This window comes from Capricornis sumatraensis, chromosome 2, assembly GCF_032405125.1.
Source record: "Capricornis sumatraensis isolate serow.1 chromosome 2, serow.2, whole genome shotgun sequence".
Taxonomy (NCBI): domain Eukaryota; kingdom Metazoa; phylum Chordata; class Mammalia; order Artiodactyla; family Bovidae; genus Capricornis; species Capricornis sumatraensis.
The window spans coordinates 122,204,089-122,221,732 of NC_091070.1; the positions used below are offsets into that span (position 1 = coordinate 122,204,089).

At 42.2% G+C, this 17,644-nt stretch overlaps 1 protein-coding gene across 1 annotated transcript; it reads right to left on the bottom strand.

Moving 5' to 3' along the window:
- Window positions 1-2,727: 2,727 nt before the first annotated feature.
- Window positions 2,728-15,143, bottom strand: LOC138074446 (neuroblastoma breakpoint family member 6-like protein). The gene is given in 5 exon segments (XM_068966587.1): window positions 2,728-2,875; window positions 3,754-3,805; window positions 9,274-9,509; window positions 11,449-11,551; window positions 14,966-15,143. Coding segments are annotated over 5 exon segments (717 nt in total).
- Between the last annotated feature and the right edge of the window lie 2,501 nt (window positions 15,144-17,644).

Here is a 17,644-nt window from a genome sequence, read left to right on the forward strand (position 1 = left end):
AAAACTGCTGCGTGTGGTTTTGCCAGATCCCTAACCCTCCCCCCCCTCACTGCCTCCACCTCCCCACCCCCCACCCCCCCCTCACCCCGCTCAGCATCAGTTTACTCTCCATTCTACTCTTGTGGAGAAAAAAGGAAGACCTTTCACACCTCTCAGGAGAGAGGTGCCTAGCTTCAAGCATGCACATTCAGAAACAGCCTGTTCTAGGACTTCCCTGCTGGCGCAATAGATAAGAATCCACCTGCCAGTGCACAGGATGTGGGTTCCATCCCTGGTCTGGGATCCATATGCCAGGAAGCAACTGCCCCATGCACCACAGCTACTGAGCCCATACTCTAGAGTCCTCAAGCTGCAACTACTGAAGCCTATACACACTAGGGCCCTCGAGCCACAACTATTGAGCCGCTATGCTGCAACTCCTGGGGCCCATGTGCCCTAGAGTCAGCAAGCCACAACTACTGAGCCTGGGTGCTGCAGCTCTTGATGCCTGTGCTCTGCAACAAGAGAAGCCACTGCAACGAAAAGCCAGGGCACCACAATCAGAGAAAGCCCGCATGTAGCAGCGCAGACACAGCGCAGCGGTAGACAAATAAATAAATAAAGTAGTGTGTACATGTCAAAAAAACAAAAAAGGCAATCTGTTCTAGGAAAGAAAGGCTGTTTAAATGGGGATCTGGCTCCTAAATCCATGTCCTATCCCTTTTAAATAGAAAGGTGGTGCTATTGTGAAACCAGGAGGGTCCTCAGACACTATCAGTGCCTTGTGACTTATAATAAGAAATACACACTTGGTCTTCATCCCTGTTTCTGACATAGAACTCTGAAAATCCTTGTAATTTCCTAAGCAATGGAGGGATAAAGGTACTTGTGTTTATATTAACAAAGCAACTTTTGGAAGCAAGTACTGGGGGGGGCTTCTTGCCAAGAAGGTCCATCTTGTGATGAGAGGGTTGGAACTTCCGGTCCCAGCCCCTGAACTATGGATGGGGAAAGCGGCTGGAGATTGAGTTCAATCACTATGGCCAGTGGTTTCATCAATCAGGCCAGTGTAATGAGTTTCCATAAAGTTCAAAGGTTTTCAGGATTATGAGAGCCTCTGGGTTGGTGACCACACGGAGGTACTAGGAGAGTACTAGGTACTAGGCTTTCTCTGAGAAGGCATGGAGGCTCCACACTTTCCCCCATGCCCTGCCCTGGGCACCTCTTCCATCTGCTGTTCCTGAGTTATATCCTTTTATAATAAACCGATAGTGTAGTAAGTACAATGTTTCTCTGAGTTCTGTAGGAACAACTCTAGGAAATTAATTGAACCTGAGGAGGTGGTGGTGCTATCCTGCTTTCTAGCCAATCAGGCAGGAGTTCAGGTAACAATCTGGGCTTTCAACTGCCCTCAGAAATGGATAGGGTGGGGAGGTGTGGGGTAATCTTGTATGACTGAACATTTAACCTTAACCTGTGGAATGGGAAATCTCCCTTACCATGTCAGAACTGGTTCTAGAATCTTAATATATTCAAGGATACTTCCTTTGCCCCTGAGGAAACAGTAGGTCAAGAGGTTAAGTAGCAACTAAACTACATGACCTGTAAGTTGAGAAACCTAAGACTGGAATTCAGGCTTAAATAATAGGGTGAATTTTGTAACTAAATGGTGGGTTTCCTAGAGCCATTCCTGGAGCCTGGAGTCTGCGGACCTGTAGAGGGAGCATCTTTCTAGATAGAGAAAACTGAGAATTATGGATTGTGTAATAGTGTTGTTCTCCACATCTTTTGTTTTGATAGCCAGATGTGGCAAGAGAAGAGAGTGATCGGAGAGTGGTCTTTCCCTGTGGGTTTTGACTGCTTATCTCTGGAATATGACTCAGGTGAGGTGGAAGGCTCTGATTTTCTCCCCTGATATCTGTGTTTTCATTGTACAACTGGGCAGTGGATTCCAAGATCTGCCCGTAGAAGTGAGAAGTGCATCCTGTTCCAGGAAATAATTACCATTGAGTCGAGTTACACACATCTGCTTCCAAGGATGCTCTCTGCAGTTCCTTATCCTGTGCTTCCGCCTCAGCCCAGAACAAAACCAGGACTCAAGGGTGGGGACTTCAGTGTGATGGGGCAGAAGCTTAACTTTCACCACCCGATAGTCTATACTAAGATGGAAACTTATGGGGAGAGAAGCCACCTGAGGGGGGATGGACACTGGTGCTTAAACTTAGGAGCCATGGGTTCATGAGGAACCTGCCTCGTCTCCTGCATTACTGAGGAACCATGATAAGTGGACCCCAAATATGGGCAAGACTGATGATATTCTCGGAAAGCTAGAAAAGCCTAACAGGCACCATTCAGAAACTGTAATTAGCTAGAACATTTCAGGAAAGCTAAGATGCTTCATCTTAAATAATGAAGTTTATTTGTGCTAAAACGTGGCAGAAGAGTTTCTTATGATCCCTTCACTCTCTGCACTCTGGTTTGCCCGGGGTTCCTCAGTTTGCATATGCCAGTGGGGGCCAGAGAAAGGGAGGTGAGGTGTGGACCAGGGAGAATGCAAATGAACAGACACACCAGTGACATAAAACTTGGTCCCAGAACTGAATTCAGCCTAATCACTTCAGAGATGATCTCAATCAGTCTAGACAGAGATGGTGCGCAGGTAGAAGCTACCAGAGCTTCATTATTCAGTCTTCTGGTTGTTAGGGGTTATTCTCTTGGTATTGGGAATACTCACTGGCTCAGTCTATATCAGAGCTGGTCCTGCACATCACACACAGAGGCAATGCTGCTGGGAGGCTGGTGGGAGTCATGGCGACTGGAATGTGTCAGATACTTTTCATCTAGTGAGTCCTCCAGGACTTCATTCACTTCTTCCTCCTGGAGCCCCATGTTGAGCCTGAGTAAGGGATGGAGAAGGAGGCAGACAAGACAGGAGGTGAAAATAAGGCAACCAGCATCAACCTGGCAGCTGGTGCTCATCTGAAGCTCATGGAAGAGACACCAGAAACCAAAAGGCCTATCCTCTCAGAGAGAAAAAACATAACAGTCCGCTTCTAACTGGGATTTCAGTGTGCATAGAATAGGGGTAGGAGAGAGAGCAGCATGTGTTCAGTGCACTGACCTCTAAATGAGGATGAGGAAGGAGACTCAACGACTTCTCTAAAATATACTCTGACACACAGGACACTCCTATAACACAGACATTAAAATGCTATGGACAAATTTTATTCAAGAATATGTGAAGGGCTCCATTGAGTACTGGCTCCTGAGGGAATGTAACTTCCTAGGACTCTTGTAGCTTTTAGATCTCTCTCTCCATATATATATACACACACACATATATATATGAATGTATATTTATATATATGACATTATTGGCTTTATTTTTCAAGATATTTCTGGCTATGAAACATTGGCCAACATATCTGAGGGCAACTGGGCAGAAACAGGCATTTCACTTCAGTTTTTAATCATACAGGTTTTCAGAAAATAGAGGCCAGGTTTCTCTGGCTGGTTTACCTTTAGTTCAGAATGACTCCAGTTAACTAAACTTGAAGAATTACTAAGAAATGGCAACTAATACAAGAACTTCAATGAGAACAGATAACATGGGTTAAAGGACACATCATTGTATGATGAATGAATGAAATAGGAACAATCAGCAGCTTCTGGTTTCTCCTGGATCTGGGACCTTTGGCGTCTGGGTCTCTTGCTTCAGGACTCCTCTCTAGGTTTCACCACTCCATTACCAGCCCTTTCATCACTCAGAGTTACCTGGCTGCCAGTGACTCCAGTCCCTCTTCATCCTTCCTATCATGGTGATTTTCTGTGAACCAAAAATAGAGACAGCTAGTGGGAAATTGAGCAGGTCCCATCTCATGCTTACAAATACAAGGGCCTATCTGACCAGAGATACAATACTGTATATGTTTGTGCAGAATGCTCTGGGAGAATTATTCCAGGAGGGCTAAAGTTGCATCTTTAGAGGAGCAGCCTGGCAGGCTTTCCTGAGCAACGGTGAACAATATATTGCTGGTTGGCTGAATCGTCACCAGGATGTCTGCTATTGAGTAAAGGCAAAAAGTTCACAATGTCCTGTTCTCCAGTACACAGGATACTTGGCTGGCTGTCTTCTGCACGCCTTCAGCTCCAACCTTCATTTCTCCCACAAACTTGGTTGATGGACCATGGCTGTGAGTCCCAGTACTGCTCTCGCATAGATACTCCAGCAACCACAGAGGAGCAAATACAACAGGAGAAACCCCCTGTTCTATCTAGATGACTGGACGGGGGGACCTCTGCTGATGAGTGTCAGGAGACTCTTCCCCATTTCTCTTTTTTCCTCTCCTGACCCTGCCCAGAGACCAGCCCATCTGTGGAACTGTGTTGTTGAGGCAGCTGAGCAGCGATGTTAACCACAAATGAGAACCTACCGCTCTAGTCCAAAAGGGACTAATTGTCTGAAACATGTGAAGAGTGTCCCCTCCTTTTTTTTCTGTCTCAATTTTCTTGCCTATTTGATCTTAGAGTAGCCCCCTGCAGTTCTGCAGGACAGTGTGACAGGAGAAATGACTGGGAGAACCCAATCTTTCTGAACAGAGGAATGTGGGAGAGGCCCCTTGGGAACTGGAAAGTAGAAAAGAAATGCCAGAGAGGGGAGAGGCTGGGAAACGATCTACGGACTGTCAAAAATATTAGGGTTCATCCCCAAACTCAGCCTGTGTGGAACAGAGACAAGGAATCATGGCAAAGGATTAGAGAACTGAATTATCATATAAACTATCAGCTAGTCCAGACTAAACCTAGTGGCATACTTGCTGAACTGACCCAAACAACACATTAAAGCCCCTGAACACTAAACTGATGTTGGAACTGCTACCCATAAAACATAAGACAGAACTTGCAGTCTAAACCTAGAAGTGGTTGATTGCCTGCTAAGAAATAATCCAGAGGGCTTTAATAGGACCCACTGTCTCACAATATAATATTCAAAATGTCCAGAGCACAACCCCAAAGGACATAACATAAAAAATATGTATATAATCATTTGTTCATATTTTAGATGAACAAAAAGGCATTTGACAAAACAACATCAATTCAAAATAGAATTGTTAGCAAATAAGGAACTTCCTTAAATAAGTTAGGAGTTTTATTTAGCTGGACCACGGCCTGCTCATATTTGTGTTAGGAGACAAAATTTCTTCTCTATTGTCAGCAGTCACCATCATAAAACAATAAAAAAAGGTTTGCTTGTTCATGGAAATATGAATAAATAAAACAAAGACTAGCTCAACCTGATGAAAGACATTATGATCATTAATTAGAACACCCAATATTATTAAAAATGTCAATTCTCCTTAAACTTTTCACAGATTTAATGCAATGCCACTCAAAATCCCAATAGGATTTTTTTCTAGATAATGACAAACTGACTGTAAAATCTATATGGAAAGGCCAAGAACCCTGTTTTAGGCAAAGAGTTCTTAGATAAAACTAGACAATGATGATCCAATAAGTTGGACTTCAACAATATTAAGAAATTCTTCACTCTGAAAGAAAGTTAAGAGAATGAAAAGATAAGCCACAAACTGGGAGAAAATACTAGCAAGTCAAATATCCAATAAAGGACTTGTATCCAGAAATATAAAGAACTCTCGACTCAATAATATGAAAAACTACTTTAAAATGAACAATGTAGTTGACACTCACTTTTCCAAAGATATATGGATGGTCAGTAGACATATGAAAAGACCTTAAAAATCATTAGTCAATAGGAAAATGCAAATTAAAAATCACAATAATAAGAAACCACACACCTATTAAAAGGCAAAAAGCCCAGAAACAACAAGCTGATAATGTCAAGAGCTGGTATTGGGAACAAATGCAATCTAACTCATTGCTCAGGGGAATGTGAAATGGTTTTGTCACACTGGAAAACAGTTTGGTAGTTTCTTATAAGTTAAATGTACAATCTTATAATGTATACTTTAAGGATACGTACACTCTCTTTAAGCTTCCCTTGGGGCTCAGATAGTAAACAATCCACCTGCAATACAGGACATGGGTTCAATCCCTGAGTTGGGAAGATCCCCTGGAGAAGGAAATGGCAACCCACTCCAGTATTCTTGCCTAGAGAATTCTGTTGGGAGCCAGCGTGAGGAACTCCGCCCATGGCAAAGGTCATGAGGAAGGAAGCTTGGCATAAGCAAAGGCGTGATCAAGCCTCAGGAAACCCCTATTCCTGAGCATCTATCTACCCCCCAAACCAGAGTACTTTACGGGGAGCTCTCCCCCATAACCATTTCTTTCAGAGAAGGAGTTAACTTGCAGCTCCAGTTAATAAAAATTCCTGGGCATGACAAGAGTGTTTCAACTTATGAACTTGGAAGTTTCTCTGGCCTGCCTGATCAGGCTCGTCCGGCCACATGTGATTGTTTACAGCCTCCCAACTGTGAGAGGCACGGGATGTTTTAAAACTTTCTAAATACAGACTCTTTTGAGAAGTTAGAAGATCATTAGTATAGTATTAGTAGGTTGATTAGGAATTATATTGGTGAAGGGTTTTTTCACTTGTCCTGCCAATAATTACTGCTAATTCCCTGCCCTGGGTGTGACAAGGGTGTCTCAGGTCAAACCTCTCTGCTGACAGACTAGCTGTGTGACAACCTCTCAACCATAAACAGCACAGAGAGTTTGGAGTATTAGCATAGGGCTTTTTTCATTGAGTCAATGATTGCCATCAGGCCTCCATATCCTTAGGCACCTGGGAATATATTAATCAATGTATTTGGAATATAGAAAAGGAAATATAGTAGTTTTTGATGTTAGCAATACTAGACTTTTTGAGTTAATGAATTTTTTCTTTTATTATAGGCCACTGTACTTTGTTATAAATCAGTGTCCTTGCTATGTAAAAATGTAACTTTATCACTATCTTAAGACAAAATAGATCTTAAGAGGAACATTGGTGAAGGGTTTACATTTGTTGAGCCAATATTTGCTGCTAAATCTCCATATTCCCTGCCCTTATAATGAATATAACTAGCATATAGGAAAAATAAGTATTAACCTTTCAGATTAATCATGTTAAACCTTAGGTTAAGTAAATTCCTTTCTTGATTGTAACTCACTACACCCTCACCCTATAGGAATGCAACTTTATTTGGAGGGTGGCGCCTGATTTAAGAAAAAGTCACCCCTGGAAAAATAAGTTTTCTGGTTAACTGACCGGTATCAGAAAGGGCCATAAAATGTCAGCAGACCTCATGGCCAAAAGATGATGAAACTCATAAGACCTTTGTATAATTTTATATGAAGCACCTGATTGTGACAAGGGTCAGATCTGCTGACCCCCGCGTGACTCTGTATTCATCTCTATGTATAACAAAAAGGTATATAAACAAACCTAAAAAATAAAGAAATCGGATCAGTTTCTGGAAAGACTGATTCCCCCGTGTCGTTTCTTTCTTGCTCCCCGTTTTCCTGGCTGAATTCCCATCTGAAATGTGGGTACTCACCAAGCCTGCTAATTCTGCCTGGGCTTCTGAGATCGGACCAGGGAGGCCTCAGTGCCTCCTCTCCTTTGGGAGAATGGAAAGACGCCTGTGGCCTACATAGGTGGTGATTGGTATTCCATGTAAACCAGTTGTTCAGCCTCTTTTCTCCACTAATTCTCCTACTACACTATCTGTTCCTAATCTCCCTCTATATCTGTAATTAAACAAGTTTTTTCCAGGACGCCGATTCCGTCCCCACCTTCGAATCACCCTGGATCCACCGGGGCTGGACCCCGGCAGAATTCCATGGACAGAGGAACCTGGCAGGCTATACAGTCCATGGACTCACAAAGAGCCAGATATGACTGAGTGACTAACACACACACACACACAAACGTACACTCACCGTACGACTCAGCAATCCTACTCTAAGATATTTATCCAAGCAAAGTGAAGTGAAAATGTATTTTCACACACAAATCTGCATGTGAATCTTAACTACGAATCATAATCACCCCAAACTGAAAACAATCCAAATGTCCTTCAGTGGATGACTGGATAAACAAAAGTGGTACACCTCTATCATGAAATAGCACTCATCAATAACAAGGAACAAACTACTGATACATTCTGGAGACTAAAAAAGAATCTAAAGGGACACAAAACAGATCCAGCGGTCGCAGGGACTTGATTTGGAGGAAACGGCTGACTACAAAGAGGTACAAGGGAACTTTTACAAGTGATGGGGCTGCTCTGCATCTGGATTGTGGTGGTACTTTTCTGTAACACTGTATACATTTTTCAAAACTCATAGAACTGATTCTACAGTGGGTCAGTTTACTGCATATCAAGTATCTTAAAAACCAAAAATGATTGGATGGCTGCTGCCTCCTGCTCCAAAAGCCTGTGATGATGAAAACAGTTTTAACTTGTCATGGTCCCCAGAATACAGGGTGAGAAGCAGGTATACTGTAAGCACCTGACAGTCCTCTTCTTTTAAAATTGTAACCCAAGTGCTGATATTAGGCTATTGATTCTGAAAGCATTCACTTCACAGACGGCTATCTCGAAGGAACACATGGGCAGCTACAGGGCCAGATGAAGAGGCAAGGTGCTCCACGTCTGAAGTTTCTCTTGTTTTAGAGATCCTTGGCTGATTTAGATCATTGATGTCTGACCCTTGTTTTTCTTTCCTGCACTTTAATCACCGATAAAGAGTGAACCTATGAAATCCTAGGCACCCCATCCTCAACCCAAATTAGGCAGAACCACAGTCCTATGCTGTCTCCCTCTTTTTACAGGTAAGCGGACCCTAACCTCACTGGGTAGCCCTGGGTGAGCCGTGTACCCTCCGGGAAATGTGAATGATATACCTCATGTTTAAGTTCCCTGATGGTTGTAGCTGAGGTATATATTGCAATCATAAGAACCACAAGGGCCAGTCCAGTGACAACATTGGCTCCTTTTTGGAATATGTCTGTGGAGGCTCACCTTGGGCCCAGAGTTGGACTCCCAGGTATTTCTAGCTGATAGCTTCATTCTGGAGTGGGTTGCCACTTCCTTCTCCAGGGGTTCCTCCTGACCCAGGGATCGAACCCACGTCTGTATCTCCTGCATTGGCAGGCAGATTCTTTACCAGCTGAGCCACCAGGGAAGCTGTCCTGTAGCTGAGAACACCACAGAACTGCAGGACACCTGGCTGCAACGTCACTGTGGGAGTTGTGAAGGTGTGGAGTCTCATGTGAGGCTAGGACCTCTGAAGGAGCTAAGTGTTCTCAGAGCCTATAAGATAACTTACCAGTGGAGAGTTTGCTGGCAAGTCTCTCTGCCAGCTGGCTTCCTTGGGCCAGGAGCTCACAGAATCTCTGTCTCTGGTAGTAGGTCATGTCAGTGCCCTTGAGGAAACTCTCAAAAGTCTTGATTGTGTTCTTTGCATGCTATGTGAATAGATGACAGACACCTTTCCCTTCCTGTATCTTCTGTCGTAAGCAGGTCAGTTCTCGGGCCTGAGCCTCAATCAGGTAATCATCTCTCCTAAAGTGGCAAAGAAAACTAAAATGTAAAAGTGAATGTCGTGAATGATAAAGTTATGGAAATTTCAGCAGAGGTGTGTCTTTGATTACTTGTAAGGAATTTCCCAAGTTGAATACTTGCACAGGTTGTGTGACTTGCCTGTAACAGAAGGAATGAGGAAATAGTATTGGATTTGTTTCTTTCTTTTTCATTAACCTCACTTAAAAAAAAAAAAAGCCCCTTCAGTTCCTCACTTCAGTCCACATCCATTTTAATGTCATATGCATCATCTAGCATTATACAGAAAGCGTGGCCAATTTGGGGTGGGGAAGCCAGGTACAGAAGTGTTGGACAGGTGCATCTGGTATTAACTGAAAGGATGAAAAGAGAAATCAGTGAGAGGGTCAAGATTAAGAGCATTCCTCTGAATGACATGAAGATAAGCTATTATAACAGGTAAGGAGGCACTCAAGAGTAATTAAAATTCTGAGTAACAATTACATGACTCTGTCTGGGATTTCACAGTTTTCTAATTTTGTACAAATATTTTTTATAGATTCCCAACTAGAAAGTGAGCTCTGTGAGGCTAGAGACAGTCCATATGACCCAGTGTACAGTACATAGTGGAGCATACACACCTGAGTAGGCAATCAGTTAATACTTAAAACCACATAATCCTAATGCTAGACTAGATATTAATAGTCATCTACCCCATCCAATGCTTAAATCTCCTCAATACTAGGTAATCATCCACAGATTGTCTTTCAAAACTCTATTCCTTAGAGTTCCTATAAAGTGTCAGAAGAGTAGAAGGCAGAGATCAGGGAGAAACAAGGTCTCCAGACCTAGGCCTCCTCAGTCAAGCATCTCTCCTTTAGTGGCTCTTACACATCTGAGCTTCTCAGATTTCATTAACCAAGGTTGAGAAGATGTCTTCAATGCCATAATCTACCCTATCTATGAAAGTCTCTAAGGACAGGCAATACTGGGCCTTGCAAATTAATAATTCATTTTCCAGGCAACGACTGCTCAATTACCTGTCTACCCAATGGCCCTACCAGCTAACACTCCACATAGTCTGATACTTTTGTTTATCTATTTTTTTGATACTTTTAGAAATAAATAAATCAATCAAAGGTGGGGAAGAGAAACATTATTATCATGAAAGGCACTGGGGAACATTAGAAATTAGGAGTGTCCCTTCCCAGCCATGGCTAAGCCCCAGCCTTAAGGGCAGAGGTCATCCTGGTCCCCAGGCTGCCACCTGCCAGGGACCTAGTCTTACAGAGGCCCAGGCCTGAGGCAGCATAACCTGGGGCAGCCATCATCAAGAAACCCCTCTCAAGAGCCAGGGCTCTTTTGCCACCATGGATTCCTCCAGTCAGGACTGTATAACTAAAACAGTTACAGGTTTTTTTTAGCTCACTTCCCAAATGTGACTTGCAGTTTTGTGTCAGCACTTGGTTCTCATGTAGGCTCCATAATAAAAACCAAATCTAATATTTTTAAAAAGATGATAAGTACTAGGCCTATAAAAAGCAAGAACAGGTATAATAATTACAGCTAATATTGTTGAAAACTCCACATGTGCGTGAGATGGTTCTAACCACTGGTCATCATGCATTTAATCTCCATAACCCTCTGAGGCAGACACTGTCAGTATTTTTATTTCACAGATGAGGTCGCTGAGACTCATGGAAAGTTGAGTTCATTTGCCCATTGCTAATTCACAAGCCACATTGCCAGAATTCCAATACGAGCATGTGAGCTCATTTTATTCATATATTACTTCAGGGAGAATCCAGAGACTTAACTAGTCGTCCATTTGTTCCCACAGTCCCACAGGCTGTCTTTGTCTAGCTCTGTGCCTGCGTGTACATTTCTGCCCTTCTGTCTTCTCTTTATTCTACCGCCCAGGGCTTCCCCACTTGACACACTTCCCACACAGCTTCCTCCTCACCCAAGCCGTGTAGCCAGTCTTCTCTTCTCTGCCAGCTCCCCTTCCTCAAAGGGCACTTTCTCCTCCAGCACAGATTCAATGAGGTCCTTGTACTCTTCACACTCTGGGGAAACAGAGACACTGTCTCAGGGGAAGCTGGCCCTGCTGCTGTGGTAGCCTTCAAGGGATGAGGAGGGGCCACCCCAGGACAGATATCACCTGGGTACCAGGCTCCATGCACGGAATCCCACATCTGATTCCTCAGCCTCCCAGCTACTAGCATTTGATTCCCCCCAAATCAGAGCTGGGGAGAGAGAACCTCATACAGGGTAAAATAACTTGATGATTCAACCAGAACGAAGCAAAGTCAGAATTCACATACTCTGAGTTGTGACTCCAAATCTTGGGCCACTTTACCAAGCCTTGCAGCCTCTTAAGGAAAATATGAACCTGGGCACACAGTAGCAATTCCTTGTAGGGCTGACAGTCCTCCCATGTTGAAAGTTTCAATAATCCCTCAATATTTCCAAGATTTTAAAGTTTATCTAGATACAACTGTGTAAAAATGCACACGAAGGGGAAAAACCCTGAAAGACATGCTCAATGCTAACAGGTGCTGCATTAGGTTGGTGGGAGAACTAACACACAGTGTTTGACAGGGAAATGGCAACCCACTCCAGTGTTCTTGTCTGGAGAATCCAAGGGACAGAGGAGCCTGGTGGGCTGCCGTCTATGGGGTCACACAGAGTCGGACACGACTGAAGTGACTTAGCAGCAGCAGCCAAGGTCTTGTTCTAATAGGTTTTCAAGAATTATCAACTTGAAATCATCACCCCTCTCCAAGGAGGTAGAGACTATTCCTGTTACCATTACAGATGAGGAAACTGAGGCATGGAGAAGATTAACAACTTGGGTTTGAACCCAGCAAGTCTGGCCCCAGGGCACACACTCTTAACTACTACACTGTGTTACCTATACACGAAGATGTTGGGTGACATCTTTCTTCTTCTCCAGTTTTAAAAAAAGCTGTATTATGATCATAATAAAACATGTAAACAAACAAACCCTTACATTCCAATACCTGAAAGCTCTTTTCACTTCTTTGATAACTAGGCTTTAATTTTTACTTTTTGATCCATGTCAATTGCCGGGAGCCAGCATGAGGAACTCTGCCCTTGGCAAAGGTCATGAGGAAGGAGGCTTGGCATACGCAAAGGCAGGATCAAGCCTCAGGAAACCCCCTGTTCCCGAGCATCTACCCCCAAAACCAGAGTCTGTTTTATGCTCTCACCTATACCTCTGACTTTACGGGGGGCTCTCCCCCATCACCATTTCTCTCGGAGAGGGAGTTAACTTGCGGCTCCAGTTAATAAAAATTCCTGGGCGTGACAAGAGTGTTTCAACCTACAAACTCCTCTGAAGGTTCTCTAGCCTGCCTGAGCGGGTTCGTCCGGCCGCATGTGATTGTTTACAGCCTCCCAAACGTGAGAGGCATGAGATGCTTTAAACTTTCTATATACAGACTCTTTTGAAAAGTTATAAAATTATTAGTATAGTATAGTGGGTTGATTAGGAATTATATTAGTGAAGGGTTTTTCATTTATTGTGCCAATAATTACTGCTAATTCCCTGCCCTGGGTGTGACAAGGGTGTCTCAGGTCAAACCTCTCTGCTGACAGACTAGCTTGTGTGACAACCTCTCAACCATAAACAGCACAGAGAGTTTGGAGTATTTTGAAAGTCTTAATTAGCATAGGGCTTTTCTCATTGTTGAGTCAATGATTGCCGCCAGGCCTCCATATCCTTAGGCACCTGGGAATATATTAATCAATGTATTTGGAATATAGAAAGGGAAATATAGTAGTTTTTGATGTTAGCAATACTAGGCTTTTTGAGTTAATGAATTTTCTCTTTTGTTATAGATCACTGTACTTTGTTATAAATCACTGTGTCCTTGCTATGTAAAAATGTAACTTTATCACTATCTTAAGACTAAATGAATCTTAAGGGGAATACTGGTGAAGGGTTTTCATTTGTTGGGCTGATGTTTGCTGCTAAATCTCCATATTCCCTGCCCTTATAATGAATATAACTAGCATATAGGAGAAATAAGTATTAACCTTTAAGCATATAGGAGAAGTAAGTATTAACCTTTAAGATTAATCATGTTAACCTTAGGTTGAATAAATTCCTTTCTTAGTTGTAACCCACTACACCCTCACCCTATAGGAATACAACTTTATCTGGTACCTTCAGAGGGTGGCACCTGGTTTAAGAAAAAACACCCTTGGAAAAAATAAGTTTTTTGGTTATCAGAAAGAAAGGATCATAAAATGTCAGCAGGTCTCATGGCCAGAAGATGATGTAAAACCCCTAAGACCCTTTTTTATACATTTATGTGAAGCACCTGATTTTGATAAAGGTCAGGACTGCTGACCCCGCCCGACTCTGTATTCATCCCTATGTATAACAAAAGGTATATAAGCAAACCTAAAAAATAAAGAAATCAGATCAGTTTCTGGAAAGACTGATTCCCCCATGTCATTCTTTCTTTCCCCTCCTGGCTGAATTCCCATCTGGAATGTGGGTACTCACCAAGCCTGCTAATTTTGCCTGGGCTTCTAGATCGGACCGGGGAGGCCTCAGTGCCTCCCTCTCCTTCGGGAGAATGGAAAAATGCCTGTGGCCTACGTAGGTGGTGATTGGTATTCCACGTAAACCAAGTTATTCAGCCTCTTTTCTCCACTAATTTTCCTACTACACTATCCGTTTCTAATCTCTCTATATATCTGTAATTAAATAAGTTTTTTCCTAGGACGCCTATTCTGTCTCCCCTTCGAATTATTCTGGATCCACCGGGACCGGACCTCGGCAGTCAATAAGTTGGATAGCAAATTTTATCTCCCATTGGTTTATTGAAAACTAATGGTAGAAATTTGAAAGCAAACTCAACTTCTGCATCCATAAGCATTCTCCCCTTTTATTCCTGTCCCCCTCAGTCCTAATTCCCATGTTCCTCAGTCACTACAGCTCCACCTCTCCTCTTGCTGTGTGCTATTGATGTTCTCATTTCCAGATCTCTGTGGTTCAGTTGGGAATAGACAGCTTTAAGGACCTTTAAGGTAGGCAGGGTATCCTTTCACTTCTTTCTTCCCTAGTGCAGCTAGCACAGTGCTTTGCAAATGAGTGCTCACAAAAAGTTTGAATTAAATCCTGAGATGTTTCAGCCAACAAGGATATTATATGTTTACAGAATCTAATATATATTCCTGAGACAGAAAAAAAGTCTAGTGCCTGAATGAGATCTTAGCCTCTATTTCTCCCTATATTGTCACTGCAAACTTAACCCCTTTGTTCGTCAGTGTCTCCATCCTCTGAGAAGTGAGAGTTAACTACCTGCTTCCATCTTTCTAGGAGTGTAGTAAGGATGCAATTTATTTTGATGAAGGAGGGAAAAGAATACAGTTTGAGGTTGTTTTGTTTCTTAGAGGGAAGACAATCAGTTATCACTATGGTGACTGTGACCCCAAGGACTTACTGTATTTCTGCAGCTGGTTGGCCAGGGAGTAAACAGTAGCTTGGGACGTGAGCAGTTTCTCTGTGAGGTCTCGAAATTCCTGTTTGCTTTTTTCCAGCTGGGAGTGCAAGTACTGGTTGGTTTCCAAAATGCCCATTTCTGTCCTCAAACCAGAGAAAATGGTGTGAGATACTGCCATGCTGAAGCTTAGGGTGGAAGAAACAGAGCCAGAACCTGGGGAAAAGAAACCCAAAGAAACAAGAAATTAGAGACAAGTGAATGGATTGTGGTGATGAATGTACAGCCTGGTAAATTACTAAAATCATTAAAGTATACAATTATGAGTGGATGACTATTACATTAAGTCACTTTTGCTTTAATAAGATTTCATTCAGTGGAAAAAAACGTATTAGACATGTTTTTAAAATGAAGATGCAATTTATTACTTACTTTGGGGCCTATTTTGCCAGCATTCCTCAACTCTAAGAATCCTTAACTGTAAAAATGAGGCACAAGAAGCCAAAGCTCAGAGGTCAGGCTCTGACAAGAGTGCCAGAGAGAGGACCCAGCATGCCAGGTAACCATGTAGAGTTGCAATAACCGAACTGGAAGGTGGGGGGTGTCATGGAATCTTGGGAGCTCCTGTATTCTAGTTGACTAGGCCAAACGGATACTCAAGGCCACCTGGTCTATTCTGAAGGTCGCCACTGATGGGGACATTCCCTCAATGGCCAGTATTTGTGTACCCTTCACTTTCACTTTTCACTTTCACACATTGGAGAATGGCAACCCACTCCAGTGTTCTTGCCTGGAGAATCCCAGGGTCGGGGGAGCCTGGTGGGCTGCCGTCTATGGGGTCACACAGAGTCAGACCTGACTGAAGCGACTTAGCAGCAGCTGCAGCAATACTGATATTAAAGACCTATCTCTTTGTAAACTTTAAAGCTATTTTGTACTTCTATTTTTGCAAGCATAGAAAACATCAAGGAATCAATATTTTCCCAAATTCTTTCATTGTCTAAAGGACTGTCATGAAGTCACTTTTCCATCAGAAAAATTTAAAACTTTTAGATAGTCTTGGTGTTCTTTGTTTCTCTCATTTCTTCCACACTATTTTAATATTGTGGGGAAAAAATCCTGAATTTAATACTATATTTGGTATGTGAATAACTAACTTATAAGGATTACTGACTAGATTATGTCTTAATTACCTTCTTGGTGGAGACCAATATTATGGTAGCTTCTTTTCCCTCACTGGGGAAGCACATGGGCTTCTTATTAAACTTGAAATTAGGTTTGATCTCCCTGCCTCCAGCCCCATCTTCCTCTTCCCCTGTGGGTTGCTTTGTGTTTTAATCTGCATATAAGATTTTGTGCTTGTCACTTGTGAATATCATCCTAACACCACAAGGTTTTTTTCCAACTTGTCAAAGTCACTGAAATAGGTTTTGTTTCTTTAAAAAATATATATATTTATTTTGAATTTTTTAATTTATTTTAAATGAAACAAAGATGAATATTTTTAATGATAAAAGGTACACAATTCACAAAGAAGACAGACATCATAAACCATCAGACATCTTAACAACAAAGAAACAAAGATACATAAAGCAAAAATCAGAAGAAACATAAGAGAAAAGAAAAAATATATAATCATAGTGAAACATTAACATTTCTCTGAGAATACTTTATCAGTATTTATCAAGTGCAGAAAAAATAAGAATAGGAGCATCTTGAATGGTGTCAATAATTTAAATATAATAGATTTAGATTTAATTTATATTAATCATATCCTACACAAATATATTTAAAATTTTGTATCTCATATGCTGTTATTAGATGTCCATAGGACATTTAGAAAAACCAGCAAAAAGATAAACATTATTAAATTTTCAAAAAGTAGAATTCTTTTTTGTGTGTGCTTCAGTTACACATATACACATATATTATTTTTGAAATTATTTTCCATTAAAGGTTATTACAAGATATTGACTACAGTTCCCTGTGTGTGTGCCTGCACTCACTCACTCAGTCATGTCCGACTCTTCGTGACCTTGGACTGTAGCCCGCCAGACTCCTCTGTCCGTGGGATTCTCCAGGCAAGAATACTGGAGTGGGTTGCCATGCCCTCTTCAGAGGATCTTCCTGACACAGGAATCTAACTCATATCGCCCATGTCTCCTGCATTGCATGCAGGTGCTTTACCCGCTGAGCCACCTGGGAAGCCCATAGTTTCTTGTGCTATACAGTAAAACCTCTGTGGCTTGTTGTGTATCCTTTTTTTAAATTAGAAATTCAGCATTCTGTTCATACGAAGTCAAACAAGTGGAATAAAAATGTCATAAATTTTTAAAATATTTATTTTTGGCTGTGCCAGGTCTTTGTTGCTGTAGGGGCTTTCTCTAATTGCGTTGAGCAGGGGCTCCTCTCTAGTTGCAGTGTGTGGGCTTCTCACTGTGGTGGCTACTCTTGTTGTGGAGCACAGGCTCCAGTGGACGGGCTCAATAGTTGTGGCTCACAGGCTTAGTTGCTCCATGGAATGTGGGATCCTCCAGGCCAGGGATCGAACACAGGTCCTATTGTCCATTGGCAGGCAGATTCGTAATCACTGGACCACCAGGTAAGCCCCACAAATACATCACTTAAGTTCAGAGTAGTTTTCATAGAAAGCCAATCATTTGTGTTGATACAAAGCTATTG